This window comes from Neovison vison, chromosome 1 (genome assembly GCF_020171115.1).
Source record: "Neovison vison isolate M4711 chromosome 1, ASM_NN_V1, whole genome shotgun sequence".
Taxonomy (NCBI): Eukaryota; Metazoa; Chordata; class Mammalia; order Carnivora; family Mustelidae; genus Neogale; species Neogale vison.
In genome coordinates this window covers 89,720,202-89,744,003 of record NC_058091.1, presented here as the reverse complement: position 1 = coordinate 89,744,003, position 23,802 = coordinate 89,720,202, and the positions used below count along the sequence as shown (strand labels likewise).

Genomic DNA, 23,802 nt, shown 5'->3' with positions numbered 1-23,802 from the left:
CCAGCCCCTTGATCCCTTTCGTCCTAGATTCCTCTGTGCTTCCCCAGCCCCAGCACCTTTCAAAGTTCAAGAACTACTCAGGGCAGGGGTAAGGGAGAAGGGAAGAATAGAGGAGAGAAGTGGGCCAGGGGAAGGCAGGGGTGTGTGCTCTTGGCAGGCAGGGGAGAGGAGGAGGAGGGCTTGGGGCAGAGAGCAGGAGGAAGGGGCAGGTAGAAGAAGCTATTCCTGCCCCAACCACAGCTCTGGAGGAGAAACCAGGGGACCTGGAGAAGGAGAAGTGGTGGGGGTGCTCTTTGGAGGAGGGGCCAGGGAGGGCAACCCTCACCGGCTTGATGTCCCGATGCAGGAAGCCCACGGAGTGGATGGCCTCGATGGACTCCAAGATCTGCTTGCCCAGCCGCAGCGTGGTGCTCAGTGTGAAGGTGCCTCGAGGCTGGCTTCGGCGCAGGTCGGCCAGGTTCCGGCCCTGGGGATGGCGGCGGGGGCTGGCTAGGCTCGGCTGCCCTGCCCCCTTCCCCGTGGCACCACTTAACATTCCACCCAGCCTCATCCCCAAAGGTTTGTGCCCACTCCCCACACCCATGGTCACATCCCAAGCTTTTGTGGGAGAAGAGGGAGGACCCCAAGGGGACTCACCTGGAGCTGCATCACTACGTAATTAAACTTCTCATTCCGGCCACAGCCAATGAACCTGCACACGTGGCTTTTCCCTGGGGGGGCACAGACAGGGGTCTCCCAACTCCCACCCCTTCTTCCTCCCTTCCAGTCCTCAGGGGTCTCCAGTGAGTTCTTGATTCCTGGACCCATGACTTCTCCCACTCCCTCCATCTGCCCCTCTCCCCACCACTGCCCTTAGACTCCGCCCTGTCTCAGCATCCCCCATCAGCTCTCCCTTAGCCCCAGACCCCAGATCCCAACCTTCACCTCTCTGCCCATCCTCCTGCCCTTGACCCGCACCTTGGAGCTTTTTGAGCACAGCCACCTCCATCTTGAGAACCTGCTTGGGCTGCTGGGCTGACTCCACCTTGAGGGCCACATTCTCCCTGGTCAGCAGGTCCATGGCCTCGTAGATCTCACCAAAGCCCCCGCCTCCGATCTTTTTCAGCTACATAGATGGAAGAAGAGGATAGGAAACATAGGGATCAGGCTCAGCGGCTCTGCGTCCCATCCATTCCTAGCCCTTCCTTGGTGGGGGTATGGCTACCCTTGAAGAGGAGGACCCTGTGTCTGTCTTCCTTGCCCCACCCGCCAGGGCCCCTACCTCCTTTCCTAGTGCCAGAGACAGCTCAGCCCATGGGCGTGCATGCACGTATGCGCACGCACAAACACACACACACACGCACGCACACGCACACACACACACACAGAGCGCTAGATGTCAGAGCGGGAAGTAGGAAAGGGTATGAGACCTCTGACTCCATACAGATATGGAGACGAGCCTTGTAGGGTTCTAAAGAGATCATGGGCCATCGTGAAATTTTTCTTCTCTGGAAGGACAACAAATATCACCGTTCCCCTACTCCTCAACTAGATTAAACCACCACCATCCAGAAGGAAAACGAATTTCCAGAACCTCCCAGCTTCAAAGTGGATCTTCCAGAGAAGCAGGCCCTTCCTCAGGTGGGCAGTCTCCTGACAGGTGTTATTAAAGGGAGAGAGTGATGGGGGGAGGGGGTATTTGGGGAGGACTCTCACCAAAGGATATTCACTGCCCATGCCTGCTGCTGAAGCTCACGGCACTTCCTAGACCCCTAGTCAGATGCCCCAAACCAGGGTGAGCCTCCTCTGGGGGCCAGGGGCGGGTGCGGGGACCCTGGTGGGAATGCAGGTTTGAAGAGTCCATCTATTCCCCCCCCAGGGAGTGAGGCAGTACAGACCTGACCCTCTAGGCCCTCCTCCTCCAGCGTCCCAGGGCAGGCAGTGAGAAAAGGCAGAGGGGAGAACTGAGTTGGAGAAAGAGCCAGCCAGGGGAGATGAGCAAAGCTGAGTGATGGGGAGGGATTAAAATCATTTCAAGTCAGAGGCGTCGGGGTTCCTGGAGAGTGAGTGTGCTGCTGGCAATGATGAGGGACAAGGAAAAGATGCTGAGTTCTAAGCCGGGACTCAGTTGGTTAAAAAAGATGTACGGCTCACCTCACAGGTGGCCTGCCCTCGCTGAACAGCTTCCAGAAGGCTCACTGGCCTCCCGTTGGCTTGTTAACTCACCAGCACAGCTGGGCGGGCTGGCGATTGGGCGGAGGCTGCTCTGATCAGCCAGCCTGTAAAGGGACTCTGAGCCCCATGCATCTCTAAGCCCGCCCCTTAGCACTTCTTCAGCACTCAGGTCCCATTAAATGTTTAATGGTGGCTGAAGCATGGGGATGGACGGGGGGGGGGGGGGGGGGGGGGGGGGGGGGGGGGGGCAGGCCAGAGCCCAGGGTTGGGAGCTCCCAGCGGGTGACAGCTGACACCACTCCAGGAAGAGACAGGATGAAAGGAAGATTTAGACAGAAGAGCACCTCTGGCTGCGTCCTGAAGGCTCTTGTGCCCAGGAAGGAGACAGGGAAAGAGAAAGGAGGAAAAACAGTGTGAAACCAGAGTCTCTCTGTACTTCAGACAAAAGTTAAGTCAGACTCCTAGAAGAATTTCATTAAAAAAAAACTTTTTAAAGACTTATTTATTTATTTATTTGACAGAGAAAGAAGGAGAGAGCACAAGCTGGGGGAGCTGGAGAGCTAGAAGCAGGCCCCCCGCTGAGCAAGGAGCCTGATTTGGGGGGGTGGGCATGATGCCAGGGCCCTGGGATCATGACCTAAGCCAAAGGCAGACACTTAACCAACAGAACCACCCAGGTGCCCCTCCTAGAAGAATTTCAGAATCCGGAGGGGATAGACGCAAACTCAAGGGAAGAAGCAGCATGTCCCCCTCTGGGGAAGTTTAAACTCAGGGGAGAGTCTAGTATCTTCTAGAATCCTTTATGGTTTGTTGTGTGCCAGCAAAAAAGAAAGGGGGCCAGGGAGAGAACAAAAGCCCCATCTCGGGTTCTGTGCTCCAGACACACAGACATCATCTCAGCTCTTCCCCTAAGGTTCCTGACAACACAGGTGCGGAAGGTCGTAAGAGTCACCATTTTGCACAGAAGGAAAACTAAGGGGCAGGGAATTAAGTACTATGCCCCAGGTCACACTTGCTAGTAAGCAGCAATGCCAAGTTTCCCTTAAACCGAGGCACTCTGATTCAGAGCCCACACTCTTAACCATGATCTCACAGCAACTGGTGACAGCACAGGGCTTAAAGGTGTGAGTGCTGAGATTCAAGCCAGAATCTGCCAAGCTCCGAAACCCTCCTAACAAATGGCAAGGGGGGCTCAGGGCACCAAGATATTTCCAATACCTGCTCCCCAATTTCCGAGGGTGGCCAATGGTATTTCTCTGCCATCTTCACTTCCAAACAGAAGCTGTTTCTCCTTCCCTAACCCCCTCCATACCCTGCCACACCCACTACCAAACCTCCCTGAGGCAGCAAGCTGGGGGGTCTGCATGCACCCACTCACCTAACACCCCTCCTCCCCAGGCCCTACAGACACCACTCACCCATCGGGGATAGCAGACACAGTGGCCCATAATACTTTTAGGGGGCCATAAAAATGTTTCAATATTTTTAAATCACAAGGAAAACAAATGACCTCTTGGGTCAAAACATTTTAGTATGTAATGTTAATTCGTTCCTCTTTATACCAATGTAGTCATAAAATATAGCTTTTAGTACTTTATTAGAGAGAAAGGGTTCCATGAAGGCAAAAGCGCCCAGGGCCCATGAAAGTCATAATGCAGCCCTGTCCAAGCCAGGTAACCAGCATATTCTCTCAACCTCTTTTTGTCAGACCCTATTCCTTCCCTCCTAATTTTTTTCAGGATCCCCTCCCCTGTCAAAGGTGGGCTACTGAAGGGCAAATATGATACAATAAGACCATCTTTCACTTAGGAAAAGGGAAAACTGGTTTCTTGGCTCAGCTCTGGGTCACCTGGAGTGAGTTTCTTAAGTTTTTTCCTCCACGTTTCCTCCTCTGTAAAATGAAAAAGTTATTCTAGAATTGGTCACAAAGACTCCTTCATCTCTGTGCTCTTGATTCTTGGGTGGGCTAATGCTTGGGAAGCAGTACTGCTTAATGGCCGGTGACCCGGCCATCAGATAGACCTTGTTCCACCCAGGCGTCCTGAGAACGTGGGAGGTGAGTCAGTCGCTGTACCTGTTTCCACACCTGTGAAAAGGGGGTAATAATATCTATTCCATTGTTTGGTGAAATAATGCAGGTAAGGCATTTTGCACAGTGTCTGGAAACAATAAGTGCTCAAAACAAATGCTGTTTTTATTAGTGGTGGTGGTGTTTGCTATTCTGATTCTGAGAAGCACCCCTCAAGAAGGGTCAAATGTTCTTATCTGTAAATACTCCACCTAGTGCCACCACCCCTCCCTTCATCCTGGTCGGCTCATTTTCTCTTCCATTCCTGAGCTCTGCCTCCTGTCTCTGCCTGAGCTCTGCCTCCTGTCTCTGTCCCCCACCCCTCACAGGGAGATGGCTGAGGGGAGGCATCTGGTACTATTTCTCCAGGAGCCAGGGAGGGAGTGATGGTTAAGAGATGTCAGCCTGGCAGAGATTAAACACTTTTCCCTTCCCCAACAACCCCTCCCCCACCGCCATTTCTCTCCCTACTCATCTTCCACCCGCTCCATCAAAAAGCAGTGAAAAGTTCTAATCCAAATCCAGTATGGTGTGAACACCATCTCTTTCTCACCTCTTCAGGGCAAATGTCCTTCTGCCTCCAATCTGTCAGAAACTAAGCTCTCGTGTCAGGGGACCCAGAGTGTTTTTGAAGGAACAATCCTCATTTTGCCAGACCCTCATTCCCTTGATCACTGCCCTGGCTCCTCCTCCCCAATTTCTGTCCTGTCACTCTCCCTCTCAGGAAGTCCTCTCTGGGACTTAAATGGCTCCTTCCCTCCCTTCCCTCAGCTCTCTGGCCCTCCAAGTGCCACCACCTCTCCCAGTCCCTGAGACATCTCAGACAACACTGCCACCTTTGCCCCTATCCCTGGGCCTTTAGGGAACCTGCTGGAGGCGTGGTTGTTACCATGGATACCAGCTAGCACCCAGGTCTCACTCTCTCTTCAACCTTGCAGCCCAGGTGAGCTGAGCCTCTCCCCTCAACTCCCACACACCCCCACACAGAGCCTCACTGTAGGCCTGCTCTCTTCTCCCTCCGCTCCTCCAGGCTCCCCACAAGCTCACACAACATCATCCTGCAATCCGCCCTACACCATCCTGCCCCCACAATAATAAGAGGACAACAGAGAGCTCTTAAGCGACGAGAGGAAAAGGGGGTGGACAGGGATTGATTTACATCTGGTCCCACTCCCCAGACACTGCCTTTCCCCCAACCCCTCACAGGTCCCCCTCCCGTCCAGGCCTGAACCCCGAGGAGGCTCGGACTACAACTCCCAGCAGGCCGAATAGCCCGAAGTCCTGGGCTGGACGAGCAAGGCACGCTGGGACATGGAGTCTCGGCGTCTTGCACCTGCCGCAGGAACCAGCGAAGGGAGGAGGGTGGAAGGAGAAGATGGAGTGCGGCTGCGGTGGAAGCAGCCCGCAGGGCCTCTTTCCCCGAAGCCAGGCCTTTCCGTCCTCTGCGGAAGCGGAGGGACACATGCTCACTCACTGCCCTTCTCCAAGGTCCGGCAACGAAAGAGCCCCCTCCCCCACCCCGCCCGCCTCCCCCACAGAGCTCTGCAGCTCCCGCTCCGACGTCCAACCAGGAGTTGTTCCAGGCTGGGCCCGAGCAACGTGACCCAGCAGGGAAAGGAGTGAGAGAGGGCGCTGGGAGAAAGCGATTGTCCACAAGTGTACGCCAAAATAGTGACCTCAAGCAGTATGCAGACGAACTTGGGGGCACCTCCCTCTTAGGGGAGAGGAGTTGGGGGCAACTGTTTTAACAGGTCTCTGGTCCTCTCTGCTCTTCTCCTCCCCTCCTCTTCCCACCCCTCCCTTGGCCCCGCCGGGTCACTCACCACCTTCCAGCGATCCTTGACCACGTAGTTGGCCGGCAGTATGTCGGCCTGCTCCCCTCCCCCACTCATGTTGGTTTCGTCCTTAAGAGCAGCCGCTAGGCACTGCATTCGCCAGCCGGAGGGAGGGGTGTCCGCAGGGCCTGCCCTGGGGGGGCCATCTACCTGGGGGGGTGGGGAGGGGCCGTGAGTGGGGCAGGCAAAGGACCCGGGACCCTCCTGCAGATACGGAGGATGGGAGAGCCATTCTCCTGGCAGGCATCCTCCCCGGGCCCTCTGGGCAGATGCTCCAGGGGTTACTGTGGGAAGCACTGTGTAAACGCCCCGGTGGAGGTCACAAGAGAAGACAGAAATACTATCCACGGGAAGGGAGACACAAACTAGGAACTGGGGATGGGAAACGCAGCAACAGGACACACATGTTGAAAAAAAGAGAGGAAAATGCTGTGTGAGCAGGCTAGGGGGTGGGGGGGACAGCATTTCCCAAAGAGAGAGATGCTAAGGTGGAGGACACTTGCTACCCCCACCCATGTTTGTGTGGGGGACACTTGGGCTGAGAAGGATCCGTCTGAGTGACTTGATGGGAGCCCCCCCCCTGCACCCACACATTCCTATGCAGAGGTGACACCAAATGTCCATGGAGCTGAGCATCTGAAGCTTACTAAAATAGGGAGTCCTGCTGACCGAGGGGTGACCCGTGGGAGAGCCGCTGAGTGATGCAGACCTGCTCCTCCACCACAGGGGGTGGGATAATCAAGGAGAGGAGTTGCACAGCAGCCCCTTGGGGATGGTGCCAAGTGAGGAGGCTGCTGTTGTGTGAGGCACACACCATTCTCAGGGGTGAGTCCAACTCACTGACAGCCATGGTGTTCAGAAGCAAAGATGCGATCCATGGGATGAACAGAGGTGATGAACTCAGCACATGGATTTCAGAGGGACCATAGACCTGCAGCCACTCCCACGGAGAGAGACAGGCCGAACTGGGCGGATGGGGGGTGGTGGTCTTGGGGACAACAGGGTATGGGATAGGTGTGAGAGGCCGGAGGAGCAGCAAGTCGCAGTGGGCGTACACTGAGAGCTCTGACCACCCCTTTCTGTCTGCTCCGGAACAGGAAGGCCACAGAGGTAGAAGTTGGATGTCGAAGAGAGTGTCCTGAGTGAGAGGCTTGGGAAAGCCCACCAGTGTTATCCAGGGAAACAAATGTGTGTGCACATGTATGTGTCTGGGTGTGTATCTGCACATGTGTCCTTCCGTGAGTATGTGTATGTCTTTGTGTGTCCGTCTGTCTTTGTGTCTGCTCCTGTCCATCTGTCCATGGGTGCTTATGCATGTTGTTGCGTCTGTCTGTGATGTGCATGTGTACAGACAGCAGGCCACTTTTTGAGATTTCTGTCAACCCCGTGCAGGATTTGAACTAAGGCCATTTCCTCTCTTTCTTCCCCCTTCCCCCTACACTTTGGATAAGCACACTACTCTGCCCTCGTAGTGACCCTGGAGAGTCACAGTGGGAAAGCAGTCGCTCTAGCTGGGGACGAGGTGGGGTGGAATGGAGATGGGGAGGAAGATAGTGACCAAGGTATGCATGGATGGAGCAAAAACTCCATAAACCTGTCTTTCCTTGGGGTGGGGATAGCTCCCCCAGGCTCCTGTTTCTAGTCATCCTCATACAGGGAGGAGTATGGGGTAGTAAAGGCATTAAAAACCACCTTCAACAGGTCATAGAGGGCCATGAGGGACATGTGGAGAAGAGGTCTTCATACAGAGGGACACTGTCGCTCTTGTCCTATCTTTCTTCAAGTGACTCAGCTGACTCTTTCTCCAAGCCACCCAACTTCAGAGATTCAGAACCAAGGGGATGTCAATCAAATGGGCCCCTGCCCACCTTCTGCCAAAGTGGCATGTGGGGCATGAGGTATCCAGAGGGCAGTGAGGGCAATGGCAAGGTAAAGGGAGAGGCAGGGGGTGTGGGGTTCTGGACTAAAGGTGGAAACAGGTTGAGGACTAGACCGAAGAAGACATTGAACCAGTTGGGAGAGAGCCTGGAGCAGCTGGTGACCCCTGGTGGGCCTTCCAGTCCTGTGATGGTAGATTCTATAGGTTGGTGTAGAAATTTGGGATGTAGCAACCAGTTTCAAGATGGACAAGCCTAGAAGGAACAGGTGGGGTGGGAAAAGAGAGTGGCGGCCAAAGGCTAAATGTGGGTTCCCAGCCTCTTCCTGTCCACCATCCTCACTCTCTGCCTCCGAGGACTGCCCTCAGCTTAGACTAGGCTGGACGACAGACCACAAGGAACTTAGCTGTCCCATTACTGCCTCCTCAGGACCCTTTGGGTATGTGGAGGCATGGGTGTGCCATGGGAGGGGGTTTGTGGAAGAGGTTTTTATAAGTGTCTGTCAAACAGTGTGGGGCCAATTGTGGGGGGGGTGGGGAGACAGGGAGACACAGCGAAGGAGGGAGCTCATCATGGTGTGTGAGTAGAGGTGTTGATGTGTAACTATGCAAGGTGTGAGCCAGGTGTCTGGGAGCGCAGGTAAGGAGAGGTGAAGGAACCCAGTGAGGGGTAGTGGGAACAGGTGTAAAGAGCCAAGGAAGAAGGCAGAGGCGAAGGGAAGGGATTGGGGGGGGGAGGTGGTGACAGGATCCGTGGAGGGGGTTGGGTAAGGGGGAAGCAGGCGATGAGCAGCGATCCTGATGACAGGTGAGGGAGTGGCAGGTCCCCGGGAGGGGCTTCTGGGCACTGCTCAAGGGGTGAGGAAGTAGGTAAGGCAACCGGCCTCAGGGACAGAGGGAGTGAGGACGAGGGAGAGAGGTTATGGAGGCAGCTGGGAAGGCTTGTCAGGGTGACAGCAGGGTGAAGCCGTGGGGACAGGGGCAGCGGTGAGAAGCGAGGGGCAGAGGCCCAGGGGGGCTGGCTGGCGAGGGCGAGTGTGTGTGCTGGGGCTGGGGGGGCAGGGAGCCGTTCCAGGCCTCGGGATGCGGCCCAGGCTGTAGGCCAGCGGCGGGCGTCCCGGCTCGGGCGGACACGGCCCAGGGAGGGGGAGCTGGGGAAGGCTGCGCTGGGAGGCGAGCCGGGCCCGAGGCCCACGGAGCCCGCAGGGAAGCCCCCGCCCCGACCCCGCCGGCCCGCCGCCGGCCCCGCCCCGCTCACCTGCTCTGTGCCCGCTGCGGCTGCGGCTGCGGCGGCGGAGGCAGCGGCTCGGGGCGGCGCATCCCCCGGGGCCGGGGCGGGGCGGGGGCGGGGGCGGCTCAGTGCGGCGCGGGGCTGCCCGCTCCCTCCGGCGGCGGTGGCGGCGGCGGCGGCGGCCTCCCGCCCGGGATCATCCCCGCCCGGCCCGGCCCGGCCCCGATTCTCCTCGGGCGACGGCGGAGGCAGCGGCGGAGCGGGGAGCTGCCCACAATGCACTGCGCCGCCAGCATCAGCACCAACCCTGACATCACCGCCCCACCGCCTGGCTCTTACATCACCGCCCTTTCTCTGACATCACATTTCACTCCGCTCCTCTCTCCACTCCTGCAGCCTTGGGGTTCTCCTTCAGATGGTCCCACTCCAGCTCTTTGGTTCTCCTCGCTGGTTTCGCCATTCACTTGACCGCCACCTCTCACTCCGGCAGGACCCCATCCCTCCTTATCTGTCCCCACAAACCTCATCTGTCTTGATCATCCCTTATCTTCTTCCCTCCCAGCATGTCCCTGTCACTCCTTACCTGTCTCTGTCAGACTGAAATGGTTGCCCCACTGCACCTTCCATATGCTCATACTACTTTCCTGTAAACTCCTTTCCCCTCACCTAGGGAAAGGAGGGTTTTGTTGTTGTTGTTGTTGTTTGTTTGTTTGTTTTTGTTTTTTTTTTTTTAAAGATTTCGTTTATTTAGTTGACAGAGACACAGCGAGAGAAGGAACACAAGCAGGGGGAGTGGGAGAGGGAGAAGCAGGCTTCTCACGGTACAGGGAGCCCAATGTGGGACTCCATCCCAAGACCCTGAGGTTCATGTCCTGAGCCGAGACTGACGCTTAACGTCTGGGCCACCCAGGCGTCTCTCCATCCCCTATTTCTTCTCACACATCCCTTGCCTAGAACTCACCTGCCCACATATAGGCCTTACCTCCTGGTTCAACCTGTTCCTGTCTTTGGCCCTTCTTTCCATTTATGGGCAAATTTTGTCATTGTTTCTTACTGATTACAAGTAAGATGTACTCTTTTTATTTTTATTTTTTACAAGATTTTATTTATTTATTTATTTATTTTAGCGCGCGCGCGCGCGCGCGAGAGAGAGAGAGAGAGAGAGAGAGCATGCGCTTGCACACAGGAACAGGGGGAAAGGCAGCAGAGGGAGGGGCAGAGGGACAGGCTGAATGCCCACTGAGCAGGGAGGGAGACATGGGGCTTGATCCCAGAATCTGGAGATCATGACCTGATCCAAAGGCAGATGCCTAACTAAGTGAGCCACCCAGGCGTCCCAAGATGCACTCTTTTTAAAAAAGATTTTATTTATGTATTTGAGATAGCATGAGAGGAAGCAGAGAGTACAAGTAGGGGTGGGGTGGGGAGGAGGGGCAGAGGGAGAGGGGGATGCAGACTGCCCACTGAGCAGGGAGCCTGACGCAGGACTCCATACCAGGACCCTGGGATCATGACCTGAACTGAAGGCAGATGCTTAACCAACTGAACTACCCAGGCGCCCAAAATGCACACTGTTTACTGTAACATTAAAAATTCTTCCGAACATGGTAATAATACCATATAAAGACTATTACCACCCTTTTGACCAGTTTAATTACTCAACATTCTCTGAATGCACTTTACACTTTGTCTCTCTCATCCTTTGTGCCTTCCACAAATGCATAGAGGCCTCCATTAGCAATGACAAATGGCAACCATTTATTCTTGCCAGACACTGTTCTAACTTTATACCTATTAACTCATTTAATCCTCATACCAACCTTAGGGTGCAGCAGTACTAATATTACACCCATTTTATAGAGGAGGAAACTGAGGTACAGAAAGGTTGAGTAATTTGCCTTGGGTTACACAGCTAGCAAGAGGCAGAACTGGGGTTCGAACTCTGGCTTCACAGTCCACGCTCCTAACCACAATGCTGGGAGGAAGGACCACTGAGTCAGCAAGACCACTCAGAGGAGGTGAATTCCACCGTAAGTTGAAGGATTAGAAGTTTTGCAACAGACAAGAGGGGCCAGGCCAGAGGGTGGGAGAGACTTCCAAGCTGAGAAGAGGGCATGAGGTAAGCTGGGGATAGGCATACTCAAGATTACATAGGGTCCTGTGAGCCATGCTAAGAAGACTGGATTTTCTACATTTGGTTTTTGGAAGTGTAATGGAAAATGTCATGAGCCATCCAGATCCCCCTCCAGAATTGAGATACTTATTCCTTTAGCTGCCTTGGGTGCTAAAGTCTGAGTGCTCTGAGCTGACCCCCTCTCTGGAAATTGCCCCTGGCCAAGAATGCTGCCCCTCAACATCATGAGCCCTTTCTGGCACGATCCATATCCAACCAATGATCATCAGCCTGTGAGGACAAAGGTCTGGCCCCCTCACCCCATCTCGGGATACTTCTGAAGGGACATCCATTTTCAAAACTCCTGCTATGGTCAGCCAGGACTTGTATTGTCCTGCTTTCTTCACTCCTCTACTGATGTTGATCTTCAGAATACTTCCCAGTCAATTTCTTGTATGATCCTCTCCATCTCAGAGTCAATGTCAGGGGAACTAGACCTTCAGACAGGAAATCACTGAAGAACACAGTCTAATCTGAGTACTGAGTTGGGATACTAGGTTGACAATTTTGTCCCCAGAACTATAAGATTGTCACTCTAGCTTGTATTGTTTCTGATGAGAAATCAGCAATTATCCTTACCTTTGTTTCTCTCTATGTAATATCCATTGCTCCTGTGGCTACTTTAAAGATTTTCTCTCTATCCCAGTTTTAAAGCTATTTGGGTATGAGGTGAGTTGACATAGTTTTTATTTGTTTGGTTGGTTGTTGGGTTTTTTTTTTAAGACTTTATTTATTTATCTGACACAGAGAGAAAGATCACAAGTAGGCAGAGCAGCAGGCAAAGAGAGAGGGAGAAGCAGGCTCCCTGCTGAGCAGAGAGCCTGAGCGACCGATCGAGTGGGGCTTGATCCCAGGATCCTGAGATCATGACCTGAGCTAGGCAGAGGCTTAACCCACTGAGACACTCAGGCTCCTGAATGTAGTGTTGCTGTTGTTGTTTTCCATGTTTCTTGTGCTTAGGGTTTGTAGCTCTTGTAGCTGTGAAATTATATGTCATCGAGTTTGGAAAAATCTCAGGCATTATTTTCTCAAATATTTTTTCTGCCTTCCCTTTCCTTCAGGACTCCAATTACCCACTTGAAGTTTTCCACAGCTCACCGATGCTTTGTTCCTTTTCTCCCCAGTCTTTTTTTCTTACTGTGTTTTGTTTTACATAGTGTCTACTGATAAGAATTCAAGTTCATTAATTTTATCTTTTAGAGCCACTGAGCTGGTATTAATCCCATCTGATGTATTTTTCATTCTAGTTTACACCTCTAGAAATTTAATCAGTGTCTTTTTTTTTTTTAAGATTGATTTATCTTTGAGAGAGAGAGTGTGTGTATATGATCCAGGGGAGGGGCAGTGGAAGAAAGGGAAAGTCACAGGCAGACCCCATACTGGGTGTGGAGCCCAATATAGGGCTCGATCTCACAGCCCTGAGATCATGACCTAAGCCAAAACCAAGAGTCAGATGCTTAACTGACTACACCATCCTGGCGCCCCACAATCTGGGTCTTTTGAAAATCTTTCATGTTCAATTTTTCTTCTAACTTCTTAAGCATACGGAATACTTATAATAACCATGTTAATGTACCTGCCTACAAATTTTATTATCTGAATACTTTCTAGACCACTTTCAATTGATCTTTCTTCTCACTCTGGGTCATATTTTTCTGCTTCTTTCCATACCATAATTTTTTTTTTTTTACTGGATGCCAAATAGTGCGAATTTTACTTTGTTGGGTTTGTGTTTTTGTTTGTATACAATATTTTTGTATTTTAGCAAATATTCTTAGGCTTTGTTCTAGAATGCAACTAATTTACTCAGAAACAGTTTGATCCATTAAGGCTTACTCGTTAAGCTTTATTAGGTGAAACCTAATAGCTTCTAATCTAGGGATAATTTTCCCCACCCCTGAGGCAAAAGGCTTCAGCATATTTTACCTCATGCCCCGTGAATTATGAGGTTTTCCTACATTGACTGGAGGGAACATGCACTTTTTGCATTGCTGTGTGAGCTGTGGAAATTGATCACTTTGCTGCTTTCAGGTAGCTCTTTTCCTGCTACAGCAAGTTTCCTCACACACCTGTGATGATCAGTCCGCAGCCGACCCTCACAGAGATCACTCTGAAGATTCCAAAGCTCTCTCTTCTGTCCTGTGCTCTGTTCCACACACCAGCTACCTTGGCCTCCGTGGACTCCAGGAGACAGCTGGGCTCAACCTGGAAACCCAGAAAACCTGCAGGTAATATGTGGGCACGGTAAACAAAAGCTCACCTGGCTGTTTTTAGTCTGGGGGGTGGGGGGATCGCTGTCCTACACCACCTGATGGCCAATGTTCAAACATCATTGTTTCATATTTCCTGCCCAGGTTTCTGCTTGTTAAACAGGTGAGTCTCAACAACAAAGGAAACCAGTAAAATGAGAAGGCAAGTTATGGAATGGGAGAAAAATGCTTGCAAGTCATAAATCTGTTAAAGGGTTAATATCTGAAATACATAAAGGACTCATACAATTCAATGGCGGGGGGGAAGTACAGTCCACTTTAAAAATGGGCAGAAGGGAGCGCCTGGGTGGCTCAGTGGGTTAAGCCTCTGCCTTCGGCTCAGGTCATGATCCCAGGGTCCTGGGATCGAGTTCCGCATCAGGCTCTCTGCTCAGCAGGGAGCTTGCTTCCTCCTCTCTCTCTCTGCCTGCCTCTCTGCCTACTTGTGATCTCTGTCTGTCAAATAGATAAATAAATTCTTTTTAAAATAAATAAATAAAAATGGGCAGAGGATCTAAATAGACATTTTTCCAAAAAAGACATACAAATAGCCAACAGGTACAAGAAAATGTACCATAGTACCCAAAGCCATCTATAGATTCAATGAAATCCTTATCAAGATTCCAATGACATTTTTTACAGAAGTAGGAAAAAAAACCCTAAAATTTATATAGAACCACAAAGACCCTGAATAACTAAAGCAATTCTGAGAAGGAAGAAGAAAGTGGGAAGCATCACACCTTCTGATTTCAAGCTATGTTATAAAGCTAGAGTATCAAAACAGTATGGTACCAGCATAAAAACAGACATATAACCAGTGAAACAGAACCAAGAGCACAAAAACCCATGCATATAAGTCCTACTAATATTTGACAAGGGGGCCAAGGATATTCAGTGAAGAAAAGACAATTTCTTCCATAAAGATGACCGATGGATACATGAAAAGATACTTAACATCACTAATCATCAGGGAAATGCAAATCAAAACCACAATGAGATATCACCCCATACCTATCAGAATGACTAGTCTCAAAAAGACAAAAAATAGCAAGTCTTGGCAAGGATGTGGAGAAAAGAGAACCTTCTCACACTGTTGGTGGGAATGTAAATTGGTGCAAACAGTGTGGAGGCTCCTTTAAAAAATAAAAATAAAAAAATAGGGGCACCTGGCTAGTTTAGTCACTAGAGCATGCAGACTCTTGATCTGGGGGTTATAAGTTCAAGTCCCACGCTGGGTGTAGAGATTACTTAAAAATCAAATGTTTAAAAAGAATGAAATCTTGCCATTTGCAACAATGTGGAAGGAGCTAGAGAGTATTATGCTAAGAAAAATAAGTCAGTCAGGGGCGCCGGGGTGGCTCAGCCACTTGTGTGTCTAACTCATGGTTTCAGCTCAGGTCATGATCTCTGGGTCATGAAATTGAGCCCCTCATCTGGCTCCAAGCTAAGCTCAGAGGCTGCTTGGGATTCTTTCTCCCTCCCATCCCCGTCTCCTCTGCTCCTCCCTCTGCTTGTGCACTCCCCCACTCTCTCTCAAATAAATAAATAAAATCTTAAAAAACCACAAACCCTAAAAATAGAGGTATCATATGATCCAGTAATTCCATTTCTGGGTATTTACCTGAAGAAAATGAAAACACTAATTTAGAAAGACAGAAGCACCCCTGTAGTTCACTGCAGCTTTATTCACAATAGCCAAGATATGGAAGCAACCCAAGTGTCCATTGATACAAGAATGGATAAAGAAGATGTGGTGTATAGAGACAGTGGGCTCTTACTCAGCCACAAAAAAGAATGAGATCTTGCCACTCGTGACCATATGGATGGACCTAGAGGGCATTATGCTAAGTAGAATAAGTCAGACAGAGAAAGATTTCTTTTATATGTGATTTCATTTATATGTGAAATCTAAAACAAACAAATACAAAAAAAAATCCACAATAAAAGAGAAACAGACTCCTAAATAAGATAGTAAACATGGTTGCTGAGAGGAGGTAGGAGGAGGTGGTAGGAGGGGACAAAATGGGTGAAGGGGAGTGGGAGATGCAGTCTTCTAGTTATGGAGAAAGTCATGGGGATGAAAGGAAGAGCATAGGGAGTACAGTCAATGGTACTGTAGCAGCGCTGTGTGGTGACAGAGGGAGGCTACACTTCCGAACATACATCTAGACTCGTCCAATCACTATGTGGTATGCCTGACACTAATGTAACAGTGTGGGTCAACTATACTTCAATTCAAAAAATTTTGAGGGGTTCCTGAGTGGCTGGGTCGTTAAATGTCTGCCTTCGGCTCAGGTCACAGTCCCAGGGTCCTGGGATCCAACCCTGCATTGGGATCCCTGCTCTGCGGGAAGCCTGCTTCTCCCTCTCCCACTCCCCTTGCTAGTGTTCCCTCTCTCACCGTCTCTCTCTCTGTCAAATAAATAAATAAAATCTTTAAAAAGTAATAAAATAACAATTTTTTTAAAAGACAGTGTCTTCAATAAACAGTTCTGAGAAAACTGGATATTCACATGTAAAAGAAAAAAAAAACTAAATCCCTATTTTATACCACTCACAAAAATTAACTCGAATTGGATTAATTTTTTTTTAGTTTTCTGTCTGTTTTATTTTTTTAAGATTTTATTTATTTATTTGTCAGAATGAGAGAGAGAGCACAAGTAGGGCGAGCGGCAGGCAGAAGGAGAAGCAGGCTCCCCACTGAGCAGGGAGCCTGATGTGGGACTCGATTCCAGAACCCTGGGATCATGACCTGAGCCAAAGGCAGATGCTTAACGGACTGAGCCACCCAGGTATCCCTCTTTTCTACTTTTTTTTTTTTTTAAGATTTATTTATATGAGAGGGACGCCTGGGTGGCTCAGTTGGTTAAGCGGCTACCTTCGGCTCAGGTCATGATCCCAGCGGCCTCGGATCGAGTCCCACATCGGGCTCTCTGCTCGGCAGGGAGCCTGCTTCTCCCTCTGCCTCTGCCTACCAGTCTGCCTGCCTGTTCTTGTGCTCTCTCTCTCTCCCTTTCTCTAACAAATAAATAAAATCTTTAAAAAAAAAGATTTATTTATATGAGAGAGTGAGAGAGAGTGTGCATGCAAGCAGGGGGAGGGGTAGAGGAAGAGAGAGAAAGAAAGTCTCCAGCAGACTCCGTGCTGCACAAGGAGCCCAACATGGGACTCAATTCCATGACCCTGGCATCACAACCTGAGCCAAAACTATGAGTGGGATGTTTAACCAACTGAGCCACACAGGTGCTCCTCTAACTGGAGGACCCGTAAGCATGTCAGACCCGAATGTCAGACCTGAAACCATGAAACTCCTAGAAGAAAACATAGGGGAAAAGCTCCTTTGCATGGTTATTGGCAATGATTTTTTTTAATATGACACATAAAATACAGTCAACAACAAGAATAAATAAACAAGTGGGACTACATCAAACTAAAAAGCTTCTGCACAGCAAAAAACAAAAACAAAAACAAAAAACCCAACCCCCAACCCCCAACCCCCAGTCAGAAAAATGAAAAGACAGCCTATGGCATGGGGAAAAATAATTTGTAAATCATATATCTGATAAGGGGTTAATACCCAAAATATATAAAGAACTCATATAACTCAATAGCACACACACAAAAAAAACACAAATAATCCAACTAAAAACAGGCAAAGGCCCTGAACAGATATGTTTCCAAAGAAGACATACAAATGGCCAACAGGAATGTGAAAAGGTGCTCAATGTTACTAATCATTAGGAAAATGCAAATCAGAACCACAGTGATAGGGGCACCTGGCTGGTTCAGTCAGTGGAGCATACAACTCTCCATCTCAGGGTTGTAAGTTTGAGCCCCACATTGGGTATAGAGCTCACTTAAAAATAAAATCTTTGGGGTGCCTGGCAGTCTATCAGTAGGTAGAGTGTGCAACTCTTGATCTCCGGTTGTAGTTTCAAGGCCCATGCTGGGTGTAGAGATTACTTTAAAAAAAAAATCTTTATGGGAGGGAGACAAACCATAAGTGACTCTTAATCTCACAAAACAAACTGAGGGTTGCTGGGGGGAGGGGGGTTGGGAGAGGGGGGTGGGGTTATGGACATTGGGGAGGGTATGTGCTATGGTGAGTGCTGTGAAGTGTGTAAACCTGGCGATTCACAGACCTGTACCCCTGGGGATAAAAATATATTATATGTTTATAAAAAGTTTAAAAAAAAGTGGAAAAAATCTTTAAAAAACTCACAATGATATGTCACCTCGTGCTTCTTAGAATGTCTATGTTCAATCTTAAGAAAAAAAAAAAACAACAAAAAGAAGCTCATAAATACAGAGGCCAGATTGGGAGTTACCAGAGTCAAGGTAGGAGGGACATTGTGCAAAGTGGAAGAATGTGGTCAAGAGGTACAAATTTCCAGTTATAAGATAAACAAGTCCTGGGGATGTAACATACAGCATAGTGACTATAGTTAATAATACTTACTTCACTGTATATTTGAAAGATGCTAAGAGAGTAAATCATAAAACTTTTCATCACAAGAAAAAATATTTGTAATTGTGTGGTGATGAGTGTTAACTAAACTTACTGTGGCAATCATTTCACAACACACACTTATATCAAGTCATTATATTGTACACCTAACACTAATGCAATGCCAAAGAAAAAAATTTTTAAACCACAGGGGGGAAAAAGCATGACAAACAACAGAAAGAGCAAGGAAAAGCATGGCAAATATAAAGCACGAAAGAGGATAATAGGAAAATATCCAAATATGTTAGTAATCACAATAAATATAAATAGAAGAAATTCATTGATAGAGTATCAGGTTTGTTAAAATGCAGGTATAAGTTGCTTAAGAGACAAAAATGTTAAAACTGAAGATGTAAAAACATGTAAGTCTAAAAGGATTTATTGGGGGAAAAGTGGATCACATCATGAGGACAAAAAGTATACAACTAAGGACATATAAAAATTCTAAACTTGTACACACATAATAATAGTCTCAGAATACAAAATGAAAATAGGTAAAATTACAAGGAAAAAATTTAAATACACTGTCAAAGGGAGATTTCAAAAAAATTACCTCGGTAATTAACAAGTGGGTAAAAAATAAAGATAAAGATCTGAAAACTACAAATATAACCAACCAGTTTGATCTAGTGTATACGTGTATAGACAATTATATATAAGTAATCTATTATCTATTATATTTATTTTAGATATGGTATCTGCTGGATACATGGATATCTATTATAGATAGATTTTATATACATATATATCTATTATTAAAATAACAGATATCAGGGTGCCTGGGTGGCTCAGTGTGTTAAAGTCTCTTCCTTCGGCTCGGGTCGTGATCCTGGGGTCCTGGAATTGAGCCCCGCATCAGGCTCTCTGCTCAGTGGGGAGCCTGCTTCCTCCTCTCTCTATGCCTGCCTCTCTGCCACTTGTGATTTCTGTCAAATAACTAAATAAAAATCTTTAAAAAAAAAAATGGGGCGCCTGGGTGGCTCAGTGGGTTAGGGCCTCTGCCTTAGGCTTGGGTCATGATCTCAAGGTCCTGGGGTCGAGCCCCACATTGGGCTCTCTGCTCAGCGGGGATCCTCCTTCCCCCCTCTATCTCTGCCTGCCTCTTTGCCTACTTGTGATCTCTCTCTCTATCACATAAAATGGATGGGATCTTTAAAAAGAGAAAAAAAAACTTAAAAAAAAATAACAGATATTTACAATAGATATTATGATATATAGAATGTATAGATAGATCTGAAATACATATAACAAGATTTTAAGATTTGATAACCCTGAGTAGTGGACACAAGGATATATGATATACCATTCTCCAAACTTTACTCATACTTGCTAAATTTTATAAAGTTTTTAAATTAATAATTATTCACAAAAAAATCTGAACTTGAACACTAAGACTGAACTCCCCATTTTGGCCTCTCGCAGATGCCTGACACTGAACAGCAGATGAAGAGTTCAGATGCTCCCTCCCTGCACAAAATCCCCATCGTAAGAAAACATCATAGCAACTAGGATGGTGAGGAAACAAGAGTCAGAGGGCCCTACCTGGCTGACTCTGTGGGCAGAGCATGTGACTCTTAATCTCAAGGTCATGAGTTCAGGCCCCACTGGGCAGAGAGCTTGCTGGAAGGAAGGGAGGAAAGGAGGAAAGAGGGGAGGGAGGAAGAGGACTGAGAACATATTCAGGTAAGGTGGATACAGTATATATTAGAGCAAAGATTCTCAACCCTGCTTTCTCAACAACATATCTGAGAAAGCAGGATCACATTTGAAAAATAAATGAACACAAAACATGGGAGGGTAAATCTGGTCCCTACTATTCCCTCTTGGTGAAGAAGCAGGTGTTTGTTTGATCTGGGTATTAACCAGTACCAGTGTGAAGATAAACGGGAAGGCATGCCCCACAGGCCTATTTCTGCTTTCTTTGAATTGCTCAACACTTCGTACGTATGTCGCTGCTTGGCATTAAATTGACCTCGACTCTAGAGCCAAGGCTGGCCCTTCCCCAGACCGGTATAAAGACTCAGGCTTTATTCCTTTTTGTAGTTCCTCCAGTGTCCACTGAGTGTCTCACACAAAACAAATGCTTCAAAAAAAAAAATACTTCCTCAAAGCTGGATATTAAAAGAGACTTTTGAAAATACTAAAAAAATGAATCTGTTTAAACTGTAGGACTAGGAATGCACATTTGGGTGATAAAACCATAAAGAAACATAAAGAAGTTTATTTATGCCCAATTTTTGTCATTTCTATAAATGTATGGGCAGTGTGTACTTTTGGAGGAAAATAAGGAGGCTGTGACTGGGATGGAGCACATGGAAACTTCTCGGTGGCTGAAGATCTGTTTCCCTTCCTTTTTTTTCTTTTAAAGATTTTTATTTCTTTATTTATTTGACGGAGAGAGAAAGAGCACAAGCAGGGGGAGAGCAGAGGGAGAAGCAGATTCCCCACCAAGCAGGGAGAACTGGGATCATGACCCAAGCCCAAGGCAGACAGTTAATTGACTGAGCCACCTATAGGTGCACCATGGCTTCTTCTCTTAAACAAATGAACTGTAAACAAACACAACATTTTTAAGATAATCAGAGATTTGAACCATAGTTGAATACTTGTTGACGTTAAAAAATCTTATTAAGTATTTTAGCTGGGATAATGGTATTTTGGTTACTTTTTTATTTTTTTTTTAAGATTTTATTTATTTATTTGACAGACCGAGATCACAAGTAGGCAGAGAGGCAGGCAGGCTCCCCGCCAAACCGGACCCGGATGCGGGGCTCAACCCCAGGACTCTGGGATCAAAGACAGAGGCCTTAACCCACTGAGCCAACCAGGTGCCTCTTTATTTTAAGTGTATCTTGGGGCAGCTGGGTGGCTCAGTCAGTTAAGTGTGTGACTCTTGGTTTCAGCTCAGGTCATGATCTCAGCGTTCAGAGATCCAGCCCCTCTCAGGCTCAGTGGAGAGTTTGCTTTGCATTCTCTCTTCCTCTCCTTCCTGCTCACTCTCTCTCTCTCAAATAAATAAATAAAACCTTTAAAAAATAATAAAATAAAAATAAGAGTATCTTTTAAAGGCACATATTAAAATATTTACCAAGAAAATTCAATCTTGAATTTGTATCAAAACAGCAGAGCAAGGCAATTGGATATGGATACATAGATGAAATTAGATTGGTCATAAATGGATAATTGTTGAGTCTCATTACATTACATTATCTCCTATTTCCCCTGCTTTAGTTTTACTTTTTAAAAAACAGCTTTGTGGGGTACCTGGGTAGCTCAGTCGTTAAGCATTTGCCTTGGCTCAGGTCATGATCCCAGGGTCCTGGGTTTGAGTGCTGGAGCCCTACAACGGCCTGTTTGCTCAGCGGGGAATCTGCTTCTCCCTCTCCCTCTGCCCCTTCCCCTGCTTGTGTTCCCTCTCTCACTTTCTCTGTCAAAAATAAAATCTTTTTAAAAAGTAAAATAAAAATAAAAAACAGCTTTATGAAGTATAACACATATTAATACATTCTGTCAATTGTACATGTAAAATTTAATAATATTTTGTGAAAATTGAAGTTAAATGATCCCATTTTTTAAAAGATTGTATTGATTGATTGATTGATTGATTGATTAAAGATTTTATTTATTTTAAAGAGAGAGAGAGAGAGAGATCACAAGTAGGCAGAGAGGCAGGCAGAGAGAGAGAGGAAGGGAAGCAGGCTCCCGGCTAAGCAGAAAGCCTGATGCAGGGCTGGATCCTAAGACCCTGAGATCATGACCTGAGCAGAAGGCAGAGGCCTTACCCACTGAGCCACCGAGACACCCCTAAATGATTCCATTTAAGTGAAATGTCCAGAAAAGTCCTATTTGGAGGACAGAAAGCAGATCATTTAAATGGAATTGTCGGGGGCGCCTGGGTGGCTCAGGTCACGATCCCAGGGTCCTGGGATCTCTGCTCGGCAAGGAGCCTGCTTCCTCCCTCTCTCTCTGCCTGTCTCTCTGCTACTTGTGATCTCTCTCTCTCTCTGTCTGTCAAATAAATAAATAAAATCTTAAAAAAAAAAAAATGGAATTGTGGGTAGGGCACCTGGGTGGCCCAGTCGGTTAAGCTACAGGCGCTTGATTTTGGCTCAGGTCATGATCTCAGGGTTTGAAATGGAGCTGCAAGTCAGGCCAAGGGCTGGGCATGGAGCCTGCTTAAGATTCTCTCTCTTCCTCTCCCTCTGCCCCCCCACCCCCCACCTAAGATAAATAAATAAATATTTTATTTTTTACTTTTTCTTAAAGATTTTTACTTATTTGAAAGAGTGAGCAAGGGGGTGAGGGTGCCTGGGGCACTAGCCAATGGCTCTGCACATATTTGCCCCACGGTCTATGTACCTGTGGCTGGGCCCACCAGAGGACAGAGATAGCATAAAAATCTCTGCTTTCTCTTTGTGTCTTTGCATTTTTTTTTTTTTAGGTTTACTTATTTATTTAGGTAACCTCTACACCCAACATGGGGCTCGAACTCACAACCTGAGATCAAGAGTCGAATGCTCTTCCAACTGAGTCCTCCAGGCCCCCCTGTGCCTTTGTATTATTTTTTATTTTTATATTTTAAGATTTATTTATTTATTTGAGAGAGAGAGTGCTCGAACAAGCGAGGCCCGATCCCACGACCTGGAGATCATGACCTGAGCCAAAAGTCACTGCATCTTTAAAAATTACTGTGTCAGCCCTGTAACCCCATTCCTTGGTATTTTATAGTTGTCATTCAGGAAGAATTCGGAAGTCAGCACGACAGAGCTTTCTTCTAGCGAACGGGATTGGGGTGTCATGACTCAGTTTCCACCCAGTACTCTCTTGCTCCATTTGATTTTTTTGTCCTAAGTTTGTGTTTTTCCATTACCTAATGAGCGGGAAATCATCATTATGACCAGCGAACAATGGTGTGTCCGCCAACCTCCCTGAAGAGCCTGCTTCTATCAGCCTACTATAGAGCTGAGCAGATGACAAAGGGCTGGCAAATAGAACTTCTCATCTGAACTCACTCATTCATTCAACAAATATTTGATAACTAGTCCCAGTGTGTCCAGCACAGTTCCAGAAGCTAGGGATCTAGCCGTGAACAAAACGGAGAAAAGCCCCTGCCCTCCTGGGAACTCACATTCTACTGGGTATAGAAAGACAACCAACAAAATTAATCAGTGTGTCAGGAAGAAGGATAAAAGGTAAGGCGGAGGAGGGCAACAGGGAGGACTGTGAACAGGAGGCTGCCGTGTTGAACAGGATGGTCAGGGACGGTGACCTGTGAAGACGGGAGAGGTGAGGGAGTGCTCCAGGGGGCTACCTGGAAAAGACGGTTCCAGGCTACAGCAAAGGTAAAGGGCACAGCCAGCATGCTCGAGGACAGCCAGCGTGACTGCGTAAAGGGAGAGGAGGAGGAGCTGGAGTCACCACAGGATGTCCCCGCGTCTAGCTGAGATGGGGGACGCCGGGCCGGGGGCGCAGGAGCGGGTAGGCTGTGGGCGACCAGCCGCAGGGACGAAGCCGGGGAGCCGGTGGGTTTCCAGTCGCGCCGTCGTCAGCTTCCGGAGGCTAACGCCGTGCTTCCCACCTCGCCCGCCACTCGCTGGAGCAGCCTCTGAGGACCCAAAGCGGAGTCCCGGGGCCGGGCGGGTCACGTGGCCGCGAGCGGGCGCCCCCTGGCGCGAAGAGGGGAGCGGCGGCGGCGGCAGCGGCGGCGGG

General features: G+C 48.3%; 1 protein-coding gene across 2 annotated transcripts in view; it reads right to left on the bottom strand.

Moving 5' to 3' along the window:
• Positions 1-6,153, bottom strand: part of TTBK1 (tau tubulin kinase 1) — a 34,407-nt gene extending 28,254 nt beyond the window's left edge. For both annotated transcript variants that reach the window (XM_044251287.1, XM_044251297.1), the window contains exons 1-4: positions 6,046-6,153; positions 958-1,105; positions 637-710; positions 326-466 (exon numbers count right to left, since the gene is read on the bottom strand). In XM_044251287.1, coding sequence (XP_044107222.1) covers positions 326-466; positions 637-710; positions 958-1,105; positions 6,046-6,153 — 471 coding nt within the window. The remainder of the gene's footprint in view (positions 1-325; positions 467-636; positions 711-957; positions 1,106-6,045) is intronic.
• Positions 6,154-23,802: the final 17,649 nt, after the last annotated feature.